At 53.3% G+C, this 21,675-nt stretch overlaps 1 protein-coding gene across 1 annotated transcript; it reads left to right on the top strand.

Annotated features, from left to right (window-relative positions):
* Positions 1-398: 398 nt before the first annotated feature.
* On the top strand, positions 399-13,247 carry DISP2 (dispatched RND transporter family member 2). Its single transcript, XM_003987278.6, has 8 exons — positions 399-558; positions 5,806-6,135; positions 6,405-6,434; positions 6,583-6,706; positions 6,970-7,085; positions 7,264-7,391; positions 7,752-7,849; positions 9,381-13,247. Exons 1-8 carry the CDS (start codon positions 446-448, stop codon positions 12,639-12,641), a joined length of 4,200 nt encoding a protein of 1,399 aa, XP_003987327.4. The 5' UTR covers positions 399-445; the 3' UTR covers positions 12,642-13,247.
* The last annotated feature ends 8,428 nt before the right edge of the window (positions 13,248-21,675 follow it).

Genomic DNA, 21,675 nt, shown 5'->3' with positions numbered 1-21,675 from the left:
CGGCTTCCTGCACAGTGAAGTGCGGGTGTGGAAGCTTCTCCCTCTTTCCGGCTGTAAGAGTGCGTGTCAAGTTGTGAGGCTCTCTGCACGGTGCCTGAAGTCGCGCTTCCTGGTCCCTTACGGGAAGACCGATGTCCCCCTGGGAAAGGCCAATGTGCAGACTACAGCCAGACAGCTGGGCCCCTCTAACAGCAGCTCTCAGACTTGGCCTGGGTAGAGGGGGCCACCACTACCAGTCCCGGGGTCTTAAAAGACTGCAAAGCCTCCAGCGCCAGGCAGCCGCGCGGGGAGAAGCCTCTGTCCCCACCCCCGGTGCCGCGCCCATTGGCTGGGCTCTTGTCGGCCCCGCCCACCGATCAGTCCGCCTGGCGCTGACGCATGCGCGGGAGCCCGCCACCGCCGCCGCTTCAGCACCAGCTCCCGGACAGCGGCGCCGCCCACGGGCATGGACGCTGATAGCGGCAGCAGCAGCAGCGGTCCGGCTCCCGGCCCGGGTCCGGAAGAGGAGCAGCAGCCCAAGGAGGAACCCTTGGCCCCAGACGGCAGCTCCCCGGACAGGTAGGGCGGACAGCTCCGCAGACCCGGCTCGCAGACCTTCCCAGCACCCCCGCCCCAGGTATCCCTGTAGCCGCCATATGTCTCCCTCATTCATTCCCCAGCCCCTCCCAGAACCCCTTCCACCGCCCCGAGCTACCGGCCCCCTGGCCACGCCCTCATTCTGCCGGGTCAATTTTCTCTCTCCCTGATACCTCCTACTGTCAGTCCCCGTCGCCCTCATTGCCCAATACCTGCCCCACCCACTGTTCCTACCTTACCTCTAAGGCCGGGGGGTTCCTCCGCCCCTCCAGCCCTCTGAGCCCCTCCGTCTAGGCCCTGCCCCCGCATCTTCTCAGTAAGCTCCAAGCCCGCAGCCCGCAGTCTGGGTTCCAGCATGTCACTGTACTCGAAGGTGCGCGTGCAGGGTAGACAGGAGGATCCCCAAGGTGTGTGTCCTGGGGAGAGCAGACACTCGCCGCCACGCCAAGGACTGTCTTTGTACATCACCGTCAGTCTCCAGTCTGCCCTGCATGGCCGGCTGCGCACATGTGGGCTTGAATGCCCGCGTGTGGCAGCCGCCGACAGGCCCTGGAGGCGCTAGGGTGGGCAGGCTCTAAGGCTCAGGCCGCGGTCAGTACTATCCCTGAAGGAGCCCTAGGCCGGTGGGACAAGAGGAACACCTTCTCTCTGAGGACCCAGATCTTGGTGCCTCTCCTCCACCTTCCTCCACCATATGTGTGAGGGAACAGCCCAGCCAGGTAGCAATATGGCGCAATTTCTGTGCCCTGCCTGGTCTGCCACCCTCAGAATTCCTCCCCTGACATGATACTTACTGCCTGTCTCTCTCTTGCCTGGACTGAAATAAGAGGTATTATTTGGGGGCAAAAAACAGAGATGGACATATGTCTACACTGCACCAGTTAAAATGTACATTCTGTACCTCAGAGCAAAGAGGAGGCCCCACAAGTGGAGAAAAATGTTCTCTTCCCTCTATTGTCAACACATTAGCCTGGGTAGATTTAGCCACCTTTCACTCCGAAAGGCACAGAGCTTTCTTCAAGGAGGTGAAATAGGATGGATGTGTTCCCTGGACCAGGGGGGTACCTGGGACTATGGCCTGACCAAGGAGCTAGGGACGGACATGACAGGAGCAGGACACAGCAGGGCAGGGGCCTGGGACCAGGAGCATCCCTAGAAGGGGCTGGAGAGTCATTTGCTGCCTTGGATATTTCTTTTACCAAGGATAAACCCTATCTAGTCTAATCACTTTCCCTGCACATGAGGATCATTCTTGGGCACAGGAACCACTTGCTCTCCTTCAGCAACTCCCTGGGACCTCTGGCCTCTCTCTGTACTTGCCCAGAGACCCTGGGCACCAAGCAGGTGAAGGGACACAGTTCAATTCAAGAAACACAAATATGTTCCTGCTGAGCTAAGGACTACTCTAGGGTTAGATACACAGTGAATGAAACTGCACGTGTGTAAGCACACACAGTCCTTTACTAATGCATTAACTACAGAGCAATTTGAAATAGTTCATTCTCTGTTTCTTTTTTTAATTACCTTTTTATTTTCCTAGTGGCATGAATTGCTCCCTCATCTGTCTAGGCCTGTCTGCGGGATCACATGGATGTCCATATGGCTGTGTCTGTGGGCCTGGGGGTGCTGTTGATGCTCATGTACATTTATCTCTTATGAGTCTTCCGTGTGGGGGCTCTGTGTCTGGGGCCCTGTCAGCCAGGCCATGGCTGCTTTAGCCTTGGCCTCTTGATGAAGCCTGTGTCACCACTTTCCATCCCCCTGCCTGCCTGCCCCAGTCACTTGGGTTGCAGGCCAGCCTAGGAAGCTTCTCACCCTCGTCAGAGCGATGGAACTGAGGGGGTAAGAATAAAAGCTGCCTGGGGAGGCAAGGCCTGGGATGTTTAACTTGTATTATCACTAGGTATCCTGGGAACAGAGGGCAGCAGGAGCTGGCAGGAGAAATCTTTTTTTCTCAAAAGAGTTTGGCTCTTCTTCTTGGGAGGGTTGAGTCTGGAATGTGGAGGGTTTCAAGTTTTGCCACACTGACAATGATGGGCACTGTCAAGAAAGATGAGATTTAGAACCAGCTGATCTTAGGTCCTTGGGTAGGGATAAGGGGGGTGTAAAAGAAGGGGCTGGGGCCAGGGAGACCCCCGTAGAAGCAAACCAATGGTAGAGGCTGGAATCCCCCCTTGAACAAAGCCAGCTAAAGAACGATGCAGGCTTACGAGCTTTGGCAGACTGGTTCAGGGAGAGTGTTTCCTTTCTCCTCCAGCAGCTCCAAAGTGCTTCCCTTCTTGAAGAAAAAACAAAACAAAACAAAACCAGACACTCCAAGTGGAAGTGCCTGGCTCCTAGGAAAAGCCCAGTGCTCAGTGAGTGCTCTAAGGCCATGGGCAGCTGGAAAGGCCCCCTGGCTGCCCCCCCACCACCGACCCTTGGAAGGCAGGCTTTGATGTAAAGAGGGTGACCAGGGAGCTGGCTCAGTCAGTGGAGCATGCAACTCTCATCTTGGAATTGTGAGTTCGAGCCCCACATTGAGTATAGAGATTACTTTAAAAAATACAATCTTAAAAAAATAATAATAAATAAAGAGGGAGACCAAGACTAATGGGTCATATTCATGCCTTCAGGATTTAACCCAGACCAAAAACAGTGCCCAGCATGTGGTAGGTGCTAAAAAAAGACCTGCAGGGAAAAAAAAAACACCTTAAAGAAGTACATGTCCACACTTATGCACATAAACCTGGCCATTTATCCAGCTTTATCCAGCCTCCCTTTGGCCCATGGGGAGGGGTCAATAAGGTCTTTTATCTGCCAGGACGCTGGCTGCTATATCAATTCTATGGGTCATCTGAGGTCTTCTTTTAGAACATCTTTGGTCAAATTCCTATTTTTCTAAAGGTTGAGTTAGTTTAAAAATAAGTATCAGTGATTTTTTAAAGTTTATTTATTTATTTTTTGGGGGGGGGGAGAGAGAGAGAGAGAAGGAGAGAGTCAGTGGGGGAGGGCAGAGAGAGAGAGGGTGGGGGAGAGAGAGAATCCCAAGCAGGCTCCACACTGTCAGTGCAGAGCCTAATGCAGGCTCAAACCCATGAACTGCGAGATCATGACCCAAGCCGAAGTCAAGAGTCGGACACTTAGTGGACTGAGCCACCCAGGTGCCCCAATAAGTATCAGTGATTTAAACCATAAGATCAAATTCTGACGTAGCTTTTAGATAACAAAAAGGAAAGTGTTTATAATTATATATGTAACGAGACTCTCAAGGTGCAAGAAGTTCCAAAGTGGAGATACATTATCTGAGGTGCCTGAAGAGGTCAAATTGTAAATATAAACATACTTCTTAAATTATATGCTTCCTGAAGAACTGAGTGTGGGAAGGGGCAGGAAAGCAAATGTATCTTCCACATGCCAGGCTCCATGGCAGGCACCTCACGTATGTTGTATCAGTTAATTCCCACACCCAACGGAGAGGGGGCATTATCAACATACTCTCACTCGATAGGCAAGGATGCCAGCACTCCAAGAATTGTGTCTTTCCCAAGGCCCCAGAGCTAAAGGATGATGGAGCCAGGAGCCCACCTCCAGTGCTCCCCCATTTTGCTCTCAGCATGGGGCTCATCCTTTCCCAGACTGCTATGCCAGCCAGTCGTCCTTCTGGGTGGAGGAGGAAGAGCTTACCTATTCTATCCACTTCCTCTACTTGGTCTCTGGGCAGAACCCAGCCTCCCTGGGCAATGTCTACTTGCCACCATGGCTGGGACTCTGGCATATAACCCTTTCAGCAGTGCAGCAGGCAGGGCCGGAAGCCAGGGTTGGCTCAGCGTAAATGACACAACTACACAAGTTCTGGCCAGCCAGGTGAGTCAGGTGAATGGGGAGAGAAGACAGAACTCTGCCAGGGCTTCCCAGTCCGAAGCCCCTCTGGAAACCCTCCATAGCCCTCAGCTACTCTGTTCTGTGGACATCTTCTCTCGTCTCAGGTCTGGCAATCCTGCCACTGGGTGGGACTCCACCTCCCCCTGCACCCAAGGAGTGGGGCTGCATCCATGCACTGAGAGCTGCTCTCATGAGTAATTTGGAAAGAAGAATCTATTGTCAATTCTTCCTTAGCAAGTTCCTTGGGGGTCCCAACTCCCTCTCCCAACTGTGCACACTCTTATAAAGCAAACCTTCTGCCCCATGGCCCAAGGCTGGTGGAAGGGCAGCACTTGCCTCTGCCAAACCTTCCCTGAGGTTTGGCATACCCTAAACCTCACACCCCTATCAAAGCTGGGCCTTCCTCTGGGCTCCTTCAGCCCTCTGACTTCCTCTCTCACAGCACCCAACATGTTGGACTGTTGTCAACATCTCCTGCCTACCATGAGTGCCTAAAGGCCAAAGGCCCTATTCATCCCAGGACCACTATTAGCAGCCTATCTAGTGCTCAGTAGTCATTCAGCAAATATTCCCTGGGCACCTTCTGAGTGCAAGTCACTCTTCAAGGCACGAGGGCTGCAGAGATGAACAAATGCACCAGACCCTGCTCTCCTGGAGCTCACATTCCATTTGCGAGTCAGGCAGTAAACACGACAACACTATAAGGTCTGGTTGGGGCAAATGCTGTGAAGAAATATAAAACAGGGTAAGGGGATAGAGAGCTGACAGGTGATTATTTAGAAAGGGTGGTCAGGGAAGGCTTCTCTAAGAGGGTAATAGTTGAACAGAGACTAAAGAGGGGCTATGAGCCATGCAGTTATCTGGGGGAGGAGCACCCCAAGCTGAAGGAGGAGAAAGTTCACAGGCTCTAAGGTGGGACCAAGATTGCAGCAGGTGCTCAATAAATGTCCGACAAGAGAATGTACAGATGACTGCAGCCGGAAGAGCACAGGACTGCAAGTCAGACCTGGGTTTAAGGCCCAGCGCTTCATGGCTCACTGAACCTATTTTCAAATCTATAAAACAAGAAAAGTATCTCCCCTGTAGGGTTTTTGTGAGGAATAGAGGACACCATATATGTAAAAGCACAGTGTTCAGCATGTGTCAGGCTCTGCCAATAACGTTTTTTGAGCGTGTGGACAGATGAGTGAATGAGATAGCGGGCCCAAGAGGTAGGCTGGGGAGTAGCCTGCATCCTCCTCCCCTCTCCCCCAGGACTAGTAATAGAACAACCCCAAGCCCCCAGCTCCTTGCCTCCGACTCCTGAACAATGATGGGGCATGGGATGACCCCCGCCCCCATCACCCTTGTCTCCTCTCTCAACAGGTCCCAAAGCAAGGCTGTGACCCCTGAGGCAAGCCCAGAGAAGAGCTGCTCTCTCCACAGCTGCCCCCTTGAGGAACCTTCCAGTTCTTCAGGACCCCCACCAGCGACTTCCACCCTCCAGCCTGGGGGCCCGTCCAGCCCCTTGGCCCCTGCACACTTCACCTATCCCAAGGCACCACAGGAATACCGGGGGGACAGTTCCCTGCCAGGGCTTGGGGACCGGGCAGCTCTATGCTCCCATGGCTCTAGCCTCAGCCCTTCTCCAGCCCCCTCACAGCGAGATGGGGCCTGGAAGCCACCATCCGTGCAGCATCATGTGGTCAGTGTCAGGTAAGGAGGGGTTCAGCAGCCTGCAAGCTGCCACTGGAAGGTGGGGCAAGGCTTCAAAGTGGAGTGAGCCCCTGGGGCTCAGGACTCCTTCATTAGGAGGCAGCCCAGGATGTCTCCTGCCTCTGATGGAGGAGGCAGCCTGGATGGAGGAGGAAGTAAGGGTTGGAACTTGGGAGTAGAACAGCCTGTAAGGGTTAGTACCATCTTCCTCTACCTCCCAGCCTGCAAGAGGGCTCTGACAAGCAAGTATCTTTTCTTCTCTTCCACAGGCAGGAACGGGCCTTCCAGATGCCAAAGAGGTAGGCCTGGGCCTTCTCTGGCCCCCTAAGGGTGACTAGGCTGGTGCCAAGTTTGGCCCCACCACCCCTTCTTGGTGACTCCTAAGCTCACCACACCCTGTTGCCTTACCCAACACCAATTCCTGTGGGTTCTCTTCCTCTTTCCCAGCTATTCCCAGCTGATTGCCGAGTGGCCGGTGGCCATGCTGCTGCTGTGTCTGGCTGTCATCCTCCTCTGCACCCTGGCTGGACTGTTGGGGGACCGACTGCCCGACTTCTCCAAGCCCTTGCTGGTAAGAAAGGGCGGGACGGGGAAGGGATAGGGGCCCCCAGGCCTGGCCACCTCGGCTCTGTCTGGGGCAGAAAGTTGGACGGCACAGCTGGAGTGGGGTGGCAGTGCACGTTGGGGAAATGGTACAGAGGCGATACTCTCATCCAACAATCCAGACAGGTGGACTGGCCCTCTCTGCTCCAGGGATGCAAAGGGGCAGAGCCAAGAAGAGCCAGACGGAGCACCCCTCCTCCTGCCTGATCTTCTCTGTCTTCCTTCCTGCAGGGTTTTGAGCCTCGAGACACAGACATTGGGCGCAAGCTAGTGGTCTGGAGAGCACTGCAAGCCCTCACAGGCCCCAGGAAGCTGCTTTCTCTTTCCCCAGACTTTGAGCTGAACAGGTAGTGGGTTCCCACCTTTCCGCTGTTGAAGCGAATGGGGGAAAGAGAGGGGGCATTGGGTGACCTCCCCAAATGCAGGTCAGAGGGACTTGCTGGGATCCCCTGGGGAGTGGTATCTGGCCTCCTCTGAGCCCCTACCCCTTGATGGTGCCTGGCATAGATTTTCTCTCTACCTCAGCTCAAACCCCCACACCACTCTGAGCCCCACACCCTGGAGCAGTGCCCAGGAGGGCTTGGTCCGGCCTCGAAGGATGGTGGAACCCCTGGAAGACAGAGGGCAGGAGGACTTCTTTTGTGGTCCCCCTGGTAAGCTGCAGCCTAGCCAGTTCTTGCCTTTCATGGTGGTCCCCTTCCTACCTACTAGAACAGGAGGGCTCAGGAGAACAAATGTGGGCAGACAGAAAAGGAAGGAGGTTGGCTGGCCATGTTCAAGTCAAGGAAGTTGGGTTACAGCTGGGAGGCTGAGGCAGGTCTCGGGTACTCCAGCCACACAGAGTCAAGCTGGGTGGGGGTGGAGCACCGGATCAGGCAGCCTGGCACAGGTTTCAGACTCCTGAGACTCTGAACCTCATATGGCCCTGGGTAAGCGTCTTCCCTCTGGTGGGCCCAGGACCTGATGCCAAAGAGCTGAGCTCTGGAAGGGGCGGGGGGTGGGGTGTGTTGCAGAGAAGAGCTATGCACAGCTGGTGTTCATGTCGACCTCAGCGGGCAGCCTGTGGAACCTGCACGCCATCCATTCCATGTGTCGCATGGAACGGGACCAGGTGAGCAGACTGGGGAGGTGCCAGGGGTTGGGGGGTGTGGGGGTGGGGCAGGGACATCAGGGACCTGATCTCAAGGAAATACAGCTGAGCCAGGACTTCCAGGGTGGACTAGGGAAGAATATTCCCTGCTTAGAAAATTATTCCAACCCTGTTGAGAGGCTCCAGGTTGGGGTGGAGAAAGAAGAGTCAACTTTTTATAAGAGCCAAGACACAGACTATGTGGAGCCTGGGGATTTTCAAAAGGTCCCGAAGAAAAGCTTCAAGAGCTGTTGAGGAGGACCCAGCCCAAGGCTCCCAGCCTCCATCAACCCAAGCAGTGCCAATCCAACCATGCCAACTGGAAAGCCATATACCATAACATCTGAAGAAAGATTTGCTGCTAAAAACAGTGTGAACACCACTGAGTAGCCCAAGGCACTCCATACAAGTGAATTCAAAGTACCAAAAGACGCCTTAACATGCGCCCTGGAGTCAGATGCCTAAATTCAAGGCCAGTTCTAATACTCCCTAGCTGTGTGACGGCAGGCATGTTTCTTAACCTCTCAGTGCCTCAGGCTTTGCATATATAAAATGGAGAAAATAATGGTACTTGTCTCATAGGGATGTTGTGACAGTTAAACAAGATAGAATTTGTCATAGTGATTGGCAATAGAAATCTCTTTTTTTTTATTTTTTTTTCTTTAACTTTTATTTATTTTTGAGACAGGGAGAGACAGAGCATGAATGGGAGAGGGTCTGAGAGAGAGGGAGACACAGAATCTGAAACAGGCTCCAGGCTCTGAGCTGTCAGCACAGAGCCCGACGCGGGGCTCGAACCCACGGACCGCGAGATCATGACCTGAGCCAAAGTCGGCCGCCCAACCGACTGAGCCACGCAGGCGCCCCAGAAATCTCTTAATAAATGTTACTGTTGTCACCACGATCTCAGGCCCAAGGCCGTACAGTACAGCCAGTTGGTGACAAAACCGGGCCTCTGATTCCCCAGGCCAGTGCCCTCCCAAACTACACCAGCTGTTGTGATGTGTTGTGTCAACAGCAGGTGGGAGAGAAAAGGAGACATGGGGTCTGTAAAAGAAACAGCCCTGGCCCTAAGAGGGTTTAAGCAGACCTGTGGACAGAGGTGGGGGGCTAAGGCTTGGCACTGACCCTGATCCTGGAATGTTTTGGCCTCACTTTTCCCATCATTTGCTTCCAGTTCCCTGGACCCTTGACCCCTCTGTGGCTGGCACTCCACTAGCACTCCTGGCTCAGGCAGTGAAGAGCTGGGGTGTGTGACCTGCAGGGGTCCTCAGGGCAGGACCTCTCAGGCTGAGGCCTCGGGCAGCATCCCTGAGGCTCCTCTTTGATGGAGTCAAGATGTAGTCCGGAGCCAAGTGCAGCTCTGAGACAAGCCACTTCTACTGGGCTGGGGAGATACCTCTCTGCCTCTGCCCCATAGCCTGAAAGGAGGTGAGGGGGCCTTGGATAGGGCTGGGGAAACCTGGGCCCCTGCGTTGCTCCTGAGCTCTCTCCCGCTGTGTGTGCTGTACAGATCCGCTCCCATACCCGCTTTGGGGCTCTGTGCCAGCGGACGGAAGCCAACAAGTGCTGTCCCAGCTGGTCCCTGGGCAACTATGTGGCCGTGCTCTCCAACCGCTCCTCCTGCCTGGACACGACCCAAGCGGATGCAGCCCGAACACTGGCCCTTCTGCGGGCCTGTGCCATCTACTACCACCGCGGTGCCCTGGTGCCCTCTTGTCTGGGCCCCGGGCAGGACAAGCCCCCGCACTGCGCCCAGGTTCCCACCAAGTGCTCTCGGAGCAGTGCCGTCTACCAACTCCTCCACTTTCTGCTGGACAGGGACTTCCTGAGCCCCCAGACTGCTGACTACCAGGTGCCCTCCCTCAAGTACAGCCTGCTCTTCCTGCCCACTCCCAAGGGTGCCTCTATGATGGGCATCTACCTGGACCGCCTAGCCACCCCCTGGGGGCTCTCTGACAACTACACATCCATCACTGGCATGGACCTGGGCCTCAAGCAGGAGCTGCTGAGGCACTACCTGGTCCAGGACACGGTGTACCCCTTGCTGGCCCTGGCTGCCATCTTCCTCAGCATCGCCCTCTACTTGCGCTCCCTCTTCCTCACACTCATGGTGCTGCTGGGGGTGCTGGGCTCCCTCCTAGTTGCCTTCTTTCTTTACCGTGTGGCCTTCCGCATGGCCTACTTTCCCTTCGTCAATCTGGCAGCCTTCGTCCTGCTCAGCAGCGTCTGCGCCAACCACACCCTCATCTTCTTCGACCTGTGGCGCCTCAGCAAGAGCCAGCTGCCCTCCGGGGGGCTGGCACAGCGCGTGGGCCGCACCATGCACCATTTCGGCTACCTGCTGCTGGTCTCGGGCCTCACCACGGCCGCGGCCTTTTATGCCAGCTACCTGAGCCGTCTGCCGGCCGTACGCTGCTTCGCCCTCTACATGGGCACGTCCGTGCTGGCGCACCTGGCGCTCACGCTGGCCTGGCTGCCCTCCGCCGCCGTGCTCCACGAGCGCTACCTGGCCCGCGGCTGTGCGTCCCGGGCGCAGGGCCCGTGGGGCGGCAGTGCGCCCCGGCGGCTGGCGCTGGCGCTGCACCGGCGGCTCCGCGGCCTTCGGAGGGCGGCGGCCAGCACCTCGCGCCTGCTCTTCCAGCGCCTGCTGCCCTGTGGGGTCATCAAGTTCCGCTACATCTGGATCTGCTGGTTCGCCGCGCTGGCGGCAGGGGGCGCCTACATCGCCGGCGTTAGCCCCCGTCTGCGGCTGCCCACTCTGCCGCCGCCCCGCGGCCAGGTCTTCCGGCCTAGCCACCCCTTCGAGCGTTTCGACGCGGAGTACCGCCAGCAGTTCCTGTTTGAGCGGCTGCCTCAGGGCGAGGGCGGCCACATGCCTGTGGTTTTGGTGTGGGGCATCCTGCCCGTGGACACTGGCGACCCGCTGGACCCTCGCAGCAACAGCTCCCTGGTGAGTGACCCTGCCTTCTCTGCCAGCGGTCCCGAGGCCCAGCGCTGGCTGCTGGCACTCTGCCACGAAGCTCGGAATCAGAGCTTCTTTGGTGTCCAGCCCGAGGGCTGGCCCACGCTGTGCTTCATGGAGGCCCTCCAGCGCTGGGTGGAGAGTCCTGCTTGTGCCCGCCTGGGGCCTGGCCTCTGCTGTGGCCACTCAGGCTTCCCTTGGGCACCCCAGCTTTTCCTGCACTGCCTCAAGATGATGGCTCTGGAGCAAGGCCCCAACAGCACCCGTGACCTAGGACCCCGCTTCAATAGCCAGGGCGGCTTGGCTGCCCTGGTTCTGCAGTTCCAGACTAACTTCCAGTACAGTACAGATTACAGCCAAGCACACCACTTCTATGCTGAAGTCAGCCACTGGCTGGCAGGGGAGCTGGGCAGAGCACCTCCCGGCCTCCACCGGGGTTGGTTTACCAGCCATCTGGAGCTGTACAGCCTGCAACACAGCCTGAGCACAGAACCTGCTGTGGTGCTGGGCCTGGCTCTGGCGCTGGCGTTTGCCACACTGCTGCTGGGCACCTGGAACGTTCCGCTTAGCCTGTTCTCTGTGGCAGCGGTGGCAGGCACCGTACTGCTCACCGTGGGGCTCCTGGTTCTACTCGAATGGCAGCTCAACACTGCCGAAGCCCTCTTTCTCTCTGCTTCCGTGGGCCTCTCAGTAGACTTCACTGTCAACTACTGCATCTCCTATCACCTGTGCCCACACCCCGACCGCCTGAGCCGCGTGGCCTTCTCACTGCGCCAGACCAGCTGTGCCACGGCTGTGGGGGCCGCGGCCCTGTTTGCGGCCGGTGTGCTCATGCTGCCTGCCACAGTGCTGCTCTATCGCAAGCTGGGCATTGTCCTCATGATGGTCAAGTGCGTCAGCTGTGGCTTTGCCAGCTTCTTCTTCCAATCTCTGTGCTGTTTCTTTGGACCAGAGAAGAACTGTGGGCAGATCCTCTGGCCTTGTGCCCACCTGCCATGGGATGCTGGGAATGGGGAGCCTAGTGGGGAAAAGGCAGGCCGCCCAAGATCAGGGCCAGTGGGAAAGGCACCCGGATCCTGCTCGGAACAATACGAGCTACAGCCCCTGGCACGGCGCCGGAGTCCCAGCTTTGACACCAGCACAGCCACTAGCAAACTGTCCCACCGGCCCTCGGTGCTCTCTGAGGATCTACAGCTGCATGATGGCCCCTGCTGCCCCCGGCCCCCACCGGCCCCTGCCTCCCCAAGGGAGCTGTTCCTGGACCACCAGGCAGTCTTCAGCCAGTGCCCGGCCCTGCAGACCTCCTCCCCCTATAAGCAGGCTGGCCCCAGCCCCAAAACCCAAGCCAGGCAGGACTCCCAAGGGCAGAAGGCTGAGCCCGTGCAGGCCTCACCAGAAGTCTCGGCCCACCCTCCCAAGCCCAAGGCCGTGGAGCCTCCGGATTGCCTCTGCTCCTCAGCTAGCACCCTGGAGGGGCTCAGCGTCTCTGACGAGACCTGCCTAAGCACCTCTGAGCCCAGTGCCCGAGTGCCAGATTCTGTGGGTGCCTCCCCAGAGGACCTGGACGAAACAGAGCAAACGGTACCTGAGCGGGGCCAGCTGAATGAGAAGCGAGACACCCTATGGCTGGCACTGAGGGAGACCGTGTATGATCCGTCGCTGCCTGCCTCCCACCAGAGCAGCTCCTCCTGGAAGGGCCGTGGGGCGCCAGGGGATGGCAGCCCTGTGGTGCTGCCCAACAGCCAGCCAGATCTGCCAGATGTTTGGCTACGCAGGCCCAGCACCCACACTTCAGGCTACAGTAGCTGAGGGAGGCCCAGGAAGGCAGGACTGGGGCGCAGAGCCTGTCAGAGGTGACAGGAGGGGGGCAGCCCCAGACTGGAGCCTGATAGTGTCTGCCCGCATCAGCATGGAGAGGTCTCACCCTCCAGCTGTGGATTTTAAACCCTGCCAGATGTTTCAGCCTTGGTCCAGACTGCTACTTACTCCCCACATCTGGAGGATTCAGTGGAGAGGGTCTTTGGAGAGAAATGTCAAGCTCTCCTTGTAACTTGCTGAGGTCTCACTTGTCCCCATATGCCAACCAGGACCTCTGGAAGGGGGAGGGCCAGATGTGTAGCTCCAGGTATCAGGGCGAGGCTGACCCAGCCCCCAAGCCAAGTGGGACGAAGGGACTCAGTCCGTGGAATCCTGCCAGGGCACCTCACCAACCAGAAGAGCCCTAGGGAGCCTCAGCAGCCTCCAGGGCCTCACACCTTTCAGGGGCTCTGCAGCAGGACACTTCCTTCTCTTTGGAGAGCTTCTCTGGGCCGGAATTAAGTGACTCTTTCCTGAACAGCCCTACCCCCTCACACTCCCCGGGCTGACCAGATATTTGCCAGGGCCTGGCAGAGACGGCTGCTGGGAATGAAGCAGGAGGAGGAGGAGGGCTGGTCAGCCTCACAGTGTCAGTTACAGGACGGTCCCTCGTGGGGAGCTGCTCTGGTACACGAAGCGTGCTCTCCCCTGTGAACGAACAATAAGAATCCTTTACATCCTGCATCTCTTAGTTTACGGAACACTTGCACACCCACTTTCTCCTTAGTCTCACCGTGTCACTCTGGGGAAGCCTGCGGTTAGCCAGGTCCTTCTGCCCCCGATTTATAGGTAAAGTCATTGAGAGTAAGTAAGCTTAAGCGATTGACCCACAGTCACGGAACTAGTACAGGCGGAAGCAACTTCCCTGGCTCACTCCCCCCTGAAACTTCCACTCTCCTGGCTCCCTGCCCCAGGGACATTGGCTTGTAGCTAACTTGACCTCTGGCACCCTCTTACGACCTGCCTTCACAGGTGTCTCTGAGTGCAACACTCCCTTCCTTCCTCTCTTTAGACCTCCGTCTCGAGAGAGAGCTATACTCTGAGCTGGCTGCAAGTTGCTCCGCATCCGCCCAGTGCTTCCCTTCAGATCCACTGAGAACCTATCGGCTATGGGGCATCCTGGCTGATCTGCTTCCCGGGTTCAGGGGCATGCTTCTTCCATGGCCACAGTGTATGGAGAGCCCCTGTCAGGAGAGGCACTGAGGGTAGTAGAGGTTGAACGGAATTCAGTTAAGGCAGGACCCCAGGCCTGCCCCTTTTGGGAGTGTGTGAGTCTAAAGCTATTCCCCGCGTCAGGGTCCCCAGCTTCCTAAGGACATGACGTTCTGGGGGTTCTCAGCAGACCAAAAGGTGACTCCTCCTTCCCAAAGCAGAGTCTCTCCGCAAGGTTTTTGAGCCCACGTGAGAGCGATGGCGCTTGGAGCACATTTACTTGAATACCTACTCTCCTACGGTACTTTGGGGAGACGGAGGCATGGAAGGAAAATGGAACATCTGCCCTCAAGGAGCCCGCCCTCTAGCTGGGGAAACAGCTCACATAGACACACAGGAGCAATGGGTCACTGACAGCACCATGCAGGGCATGCTGAGGGCCAAATGCCTGTCACCATTAGTATCGCTGGAGGTCAAGTACCCAGGACTGGGTAACCAGGAAGGCTTCCAGGAGGGAAACAACTCAAGCTGGGCTTCAGAAGTGCAAGTATCTCAGACTGGAAGGGACCTTAATGATCATTTATTCCAGCAGTTTTCTTTTCTTTTTTTTTTTTTTTTAAGTTTATTTATTTTTGAAAGAGAGAGAACACAAGGGGGGAGGGACAGAGAGAGAGGGAGACACAGAATCTGAAGCAGGCTCCAGGCTCTGAGCTGTCCGCACAGAGCCCCATGCAGGGCTCGAATCCACGGACTGCAAGACTGTGACCTGAGCTGAAGTCGGTCGCTTAACCGACTGAGCCTCCCAGGCGCCCCAATTCCAACAGTTTTCAAGCTCTGTAGCCTCAGGACCCTTTCTTTAAAGAATCCTTGTGTGAAAACACAGCATATAAAACATAACAAGCAGTGACTCTAGTGGGTTCTGGGTGGGGTATACAGAGCCAGCTGAGCTCCCCTTTTTACTGTGCCTCGCAGACAGGCCCTGGGGAACCCCTCAAGTTCCTGGCAGCTCCACAGAATGTAGCATGAAAACCACTGATCCAGGCCATCTTACAGATGAGTATCACAGACCGGAAGGGACTTTTCTAGGGCCAAACAGTCTGTGACCACGCTGGAGGCAAATCAAGGGGCATTTTTGGTGTTGTGTTTTCCTTATATCGTTGAGACCTACCTCCCACCCCAAGTAGCCCAGAAGGGGAGCAGGAACCCAAATGACAACAGGAGTTGTGGAAGAGAGAGAAGACCGTGGGCAGGAATGACCAAGGGATATGTCGGCTCCTTTGCAAAATGAGAAAATCAAATCCACTTGACCCCTGACATCAGGAGGAGGAGGAGGAGGCAGTGACTAGGACCTAACTTGGACCCGTCCCCCCGGGAGGTCTGCTGGGACCACTCTGTCTTCATGTCCAAGTGAAATTCCACCTGTCTGGCCTGTGGCTGTTCATCAGGGTCCTGGCTTCTCTACACCATGGACGTGTCCTCCTGTTGCCACACATCCAGGCCGAGAGAGCCCTGGTCTCATCTGGCACAATCAGCCAGGGGGAGGACGAGGTGAGCCCTTCCTCCTGAGCATAAGCAGAAGTCTGGCCTTGATTCAAAAGAGAGACCAGCATCTTAGCAGCTCACCAAGGCTCTGAGCTTCTCAACGCTTCTGAGCAGCTCACCAAGGCTCTTCTGCCCTGTATTGTGGGAGGGCAGCAGGGATCCAGACCAAAAGAACCTGTTCCCCCACGCCCTCTCTTGTGTCTTGCAAGAAGAGACATGGTGTCTAGGACTGGAGCTTCAAAGCTTTTTCTGGCTCCGTTAGAATACGGAGGGGTGGGTGGGGCAGGCATCGAGGATTTGGGCACACCTGAGGACCCTACTCGGGGATTTCTGGGTCCCATTCTTGCAGGCCACAGCCACAAAACCCTACAGGAAGGCAGACAAGCCAGAGTAGTTAAGGTACCAACTGGATCTGTTCTGTCTACCGCCGGGCCCAAAAGACTGGAAGAACCCAGTGGTGACCTAAAACATCACCTTACACCTAGAGGGGCCCATACCAACAGCAGGCAATCCACATTAGTGAGTAACCCAGCTTGCCTCTCCAGCCCCAACTGTGGAAAGCAAGATGTAAAGCATTTCCAATTTCCTTTGAGTTTCAGCAGACCTACTCACTTTATTAATATTATCAGTGGTTACAATGAGTATATGGCTTAGAAGCATGCTGTGAAGCAGAGGAAAACCAGTTAAAGCATTTATGTTTGCTCTGAAAAATTCAAGAAACGGTTTCTTAACACGGAGACACTCTAAAATAGAACTACGTTGATACCCATTTGGGATTTAAGGTCATTTCTCCTATTTGTGCTACAGATCCTTGAACTCACACTCAGAGTATGAGTATGCGTGCTGTATGTTTTTAAAACGTAACTTGGTATACTTTGTTACTATGGAAAAACCCATCCTTCCATGGCTCTGGTGCTTTGTTGACAATGTTAGAGATTGATTTGACCGGCAGAATCTTAGATTTTACTGGCACATGGCATAACTGATACCATGATATTTAGGCAATATCCCAGCTTGAGCCCGATTCTGAAAGAGACATCTCACAAGAGATTTATAAGCCAAACTTCCTCAGCCCCCTCTAACTCGTTCCATTCTTCTCCCAGTGCATGAAAGGGCTGGGAGGGGTCTCGGGAAAGAAGATTCATTTGGTTTACAACCTTCACCCGTTTGTCCAGAGAGTTTCTGATCTTTCCTTCCATGGTGGCCTTATCTCAGCCCTTGATAATACACGCAGGCAACAAGAAGCTCTCTGACACCCATGCCATCCATCAAGATTTCATTTACTTGGGGAGAGAAAAACAGGCGTTCCTCACCCTTTCTACCCACACCCTTGTTCCCAGGGAAGACTATACCTCAAGGTCTGTAGGTGTTTATGCTTAAGAGAAGAAATTGTAACTCAGTTCAGTGGAAAGATGAGAAACAAAAGAAAGCCACTATGTGCTATGTGAATGGTTGGTTGTCCTAAAGCCACTCTGTGCTGAAAAGCCGTGGAAGGACCTTAAAGTTGTAATCACTATCAGGTCTCTGTGTGATTATTCACATTATACCTCAACATAGGAAAAAGATCAGGATTTTACCAGATTCACAAACATCTAATAAGAGCTTCAGTACTGCTAAAGAAAATCATGCAGCTGGGCAGATTGGTGTAGATTTGAACTCGTGACCACCAGACTTCACTGGACCCTCAGCTCTGCCTACCTTGTTTCCGTTCTAGTTACTGGTTTCCATTCTTTGTAATGACCATTTAACACTTTCTCTTGCTTCCTCCAACATCTGAGACAGAGAATTCTGGAGATCTGCAAAGGACCCCCCTCGAGTATTCGGCATAGCACTACTCATTGTGTAAATGTGAGGAAACTACTTGAGACTAAGGAAAGAACCATTCAAAATGATTAGAGGGAACAGCAGCCAATAGTCATAGAGGACTGGAATAGTGCCTGTTCCCATCAGCCAGACTTGAAAACATCATAATTTATGGAGCATTGGTTGGAGTTCTCAGAAGTGTCTTGCCTCAATAGTGGGGACTCAATTAGCCCTAGTTTATTTATTTTTTTATTAGCCCTGGTTTAAACACTGCTCACCCCATCTAATAATTGTTTCCCATCTAATAAATTTTAAAGCAAGACCTGAAGGGATGAAACTGTTTCTAAGTAATGTAACTGTATCCCAAAACAAACATCAAGAATATTCATATGAATACAAAAATAACCAGCCACCAAAACCAAAATTTACAGTGTGTGAGGCCTAATAAAAAAAAATTACTAATCACGCGAAGAAGCAGAAAAATATGACCCATAGTGAGGAGGAAAATCAATTGACACCGACCTAGAACTAACATCTATGTGAAAATCAGCAAAGACATTGTTATGGTTGTATTCCCTTTATTCATATAACTACGTAGAGACTTGGAATATGTTTTTAAAAATATACAAATTGAACTTCCACAGCTGTCTGAGATGAAAAAAAATCACTGGATGGAATTAACAATAGTTTAGACACTGCAGAAAGAAGACTGGTGAACTTGAAGACATGCCAATAGTAATTGTCCAAAATGAAACACCAAAAGGAAAGATTTGTAGAAATGAACAAAGAGCAGGGGCACCTGGGTGGCTCGGTCAGTGAAGCATCCAACTCTTGATCTCACCTCGGGTCTTGATCCCAGGGTCATGAGTTCAAGCCCTGCACTGGGCTCTGTGCTGGGCGTGAAGCCTACTATTAAAAAAAAAGAAAAAAAGAAATTAATAAAGAGCTACAAAGCATGTAATAGGAAGAAAGTTGGTCCTTTTTTTTTTTTTAATTTTTTTTTCAACGTTTATTTATTTTTCGGACAGAGAGAGACAGAGCATGAACAGGGGAGGGGCAGAGAGAGAGGGAGACACAGAATCGGAAACAGGCTCCAGGCTCTGAGCCATCAGCCCAGAGCCCGACGCGGGGCTCGAACTCACGGCCCGCGAGATCGTGACCTGGCTGAAGTCGGACGCTCAACCGACTGCGCCACCCAGGCGCCCCAGAAAGTTGGTCCTTTACAAATATCTAAAATTATGAAAAAATGTAGGCGTCAACTAAAAATGGGTGAGAGGGCACATTGGTTTGGTTTTTTTTAATTATTTGTGGAGGTGGGTGAACAACAACAAGAAAGATTTTGAAAATGCTGCTCCAGATTCCATCTTCCTTCCCCTTTTCTGTATGACTTTTCTCCTTTGATCATCCCCTCTCCCTCTGAAGCATCCTTTTCTTCCTGTCAGCCTGCTTGTTCCCATGGGCACATGTATCCACTAGTAGCTGCATCTTTGAGAAAACCCTTCCTTGACCCCCCACAGCCCACCTCCAGTTATTGCCCAATTGCTCTACTCCATTCACAGATTCTTTAATGTCCACACCTGCCACCCCTGCTTCCTCATCTCTCAGGTACCCCGTAACCCACCTTAATGTGGCCTCACTCAGACCTACCTCTCCACCAGAGTTCCTTTTGCTATACTTGCCAATGACTTCTTTACCAGTTATTCTCAATAGTTTACCACTCCCTCCTTTGGCAGTTTAAGACTTCCTCCTCCTGGCTTCTGAAACACCACCCTCTTTATGTTGTCTTGTCACCTCTGTGGCACCTCTTTATCAGGTTTCTTGGTTGGCACCTTATCATTGCAACTTCTAAAGGCTGCTATGCCTATCCTTGGCCCTAAGGCTCTTTGTATACTTCTTCCCTTGGAGATCCCATTCAGCTTTTACTTATTATTTTTTTTTAATGTTTATTTATTTTTAAGAGACAGACAGAGCGTGAGCGAGGGAGGGGCAGGGAGAGAGGGAGACACAGAATCTGAAGCAGGCTCCAGGCTCCAAGCTGTCAGCACAGAACCTGACTCGGGGTCAAACTCATGATCCTCCAGATAGTGACCTGACTGAAGTCAGACGCTCAACCAACTGAGCCACCCAGGCACCCCCCTGCCTTCCCCCCCTCCCCAAATATATCCATACACCCATGACTCCTAAGAGTCTATCTCCAAGCCAGACTCTCCTCTGGGCTGAAAGCCTATTTCAAACTGCCTACTTGACAACTCCACTTGAGTGTCTGAGAGGCATTTCAAGTTTACCTTGTTCAAAAAAGCTCTCAATCTCCCAGCAACACAAAATAGTGACTCTATCCACAGTTATTCAAGCCTGGGAGTTATCCTTAAGATCTCCCTCTCCCCTGCCCCTCCTTCCCCCTTATCCAGTCCAACATGGAGTCCTGAAATTCTACCCTCCAAAAGCTGTCTTAAATGTGTCTGCTTCTTTTCCATCACTGTGGTGTCTGAATGGGGTCTCTGTCTGATTGGATGGGGGCCCCCAAATGTGGGGCCAGTGGCATGGGCAGTGAAAGTGATGAAGTTTAGGGTGATGGGGGGGTTCGTGGGGTCTGGAGCCATTGGCCAAGAAAGAGTTCTGGAAGATGTCTTTGGTGCAAAAAGGTGATTTTATTAAAGCACAGGACAGGACCCGTGGGCAGGAAGAGCTGCACTGGGGTCCTGACGGGTCATTCACTATATACCCTCAGGTCAGGATTAGAGTAAGTATCTAAGGAATTTTGGAAGCAAGGTTTCCAGCACCTTGAAGGACTAGCTGTTGCTAGGGAAATGCCATTTATTACCATTTAATAAAACCTCAGTCATGAGACCCTTCTGATGTATATCAGGGGGCCATGAGCTTGGAGTATGATTGCCAGCGTATATCTTGGGGCGTTGAGATAAAGGAAGTCGACTTACAGGGTCCTCTAGTTTGGGATAATGCTAAGCTAAGGTTCTCTTTGTTCCCAGCAAAGTGTCATCCTTGAGGCAGCTGAGCTCCTAGAGGGAGGTCACTCTGCCGATTTCAAGGACTTGTCACTGGGCTGTAGGCAGTAAGGGAATTTAATTTTTCATTTGCCTTAGTTTCCCACCTTACCATGGCAAGCACTTAAACCCCTTTCCTTTGTTCTTGGGTAGCTGGGACTGTCCAAGGAGTATCACACATATTCCACCTGGGGGGCAGGTGTGCTGGCCCGTATTTTACCCTCAACCTACCTCATGCTCCCTCATCAAAAGGATTCACCTGAGGCAGAACGAAGGCGATAGAAGGTTATGGAATACACCGCAAAGGAGCAGTGGGCAGGACAGCAGAGGGGCTGTCTGAAACAAGGCAGTGGGTGGGGGCTGTTTTTAAAGGCAGAAGGTGAGGAGGTGTATGGACTGTGGAATTTTCCCTGCTTTGGTAACCGTGCCTAGTTGTAAGCAGCCCATTGGGTAGTTAGGGCCTGTGGATATTGTGAGGTGGGTGGCCTGTCGGGCCGGTCAGGTGGTTGCTCTGGGCCCTTTCCACATTGTGTCTCTCAAGGCTGTTTGCCTAGAAGCGGTCTCTACAATCCTCACTGCTACCACCAGCCTTGCGGCCAGGCCACCATCATCTCTCATTTGAATGATTACAGTGGCCTCCCAGCCATCTCCCTAGTTTTGCCCTTGCCCCCCTTCAATCCATTCTCCATGAAGTAGCCCGAGTGAGCTTTTTAAAATATAAATTGAATAACACTCTACTGCTCTAATATTTCAATGACTTCCCATCACTCTTAAGGATCAAATCTAATCTCTTTACCTTTGGCCTGTAAAGCTTGCTATTTGACTACTTATCTCTCCGGCCTTATCTGTACCACTTTCCTCCTCTGTGTCGGCCTTTCTTGCTCAATCCTGCTTTGGGACTTTGCATTTGTCCTCCCTTCTACCTACCCCACTCATCAGATTAACTCCCACTCATCTTTCATTAATCAAACACAAGCGTTCTCACTATTCGATTTCAATTGGGTTTCCCAGGCTTTTGCTGCCATAGCAGTGTAGAAAATGTTGAGGTTCGGAGCCAATGGCCAAGAAAGAATTCTTGAGACATCTTCAGTGCAAAAAGGTGGTTTTATTACAGCACAGGGACAGGACTTGTGGGCAGAAAGAGCTGCACTGAGATTGTGAGGCGTGGCCGATTATACACTTTCAAGTTGGGAGGGGGTTAGGAATAGCACAAGCCTCCAAGGTATTTTGAAAACCTTGAAGGTTTCCAGGATTCTGAGGCTAGGCAAAGTTAATTTATTACTGTTTAGTAAAATCTCAGCCATAAGACCCTTCGGATGTATATCAGTGGGTCATATTCTTGGAGGATGATTGCTAACATACATTTGGGGGGGGGGTAGAGATAAAAGAAGTTTGCAAAGGAATTTTTATATGTTAGAGTAGAAGTACAGGATCCTGGAGGTTGGGTAATGTTAAGCTAAGATTGTCTTTTGCCCTTAGCAAAGTAT

The sequence above is a fragment of the Felis catus genome, chromosome B3 (assembly GCF_018350175.1).
Source record: "Felis catus isolate Fca126 chromosome B3, F.catus_Fca126_mat1.0, whole genome shotgun sequence".
Lineage (NCBI taxonomy): Eukaryota > Metazoa > Chordata > Mammalia > Carnivora > Felidae > Felis > Felis catus.
This window is presented reverse-complemented; position numbering and strand designations above follow the sequence as displayed.

Coding starts and splice junctions, on each gene's coding strand:
- DISP2 (XM_003987278.6), top strand. CDS start 446: ATGGACGCTGATAGCGGCAGCAGCAGCAGCGGTCCGGCTCCCGGCCCG. Junction 6,707..6,969: donor ACTTCTCCAAGCCCTTGCTG/GTAAGAAAGGGC, acceptor TCCTTCCTGCAG/GGTTTTGAGCCTCGAGACAC. Junction 7,392..7,751: donor CTTCTTTTGTGGTCCCCCTG/GTAAGCTGCAGC, acceptor GGTGTGTTGCAG/AGAAGAGCTATGCACAGCTG.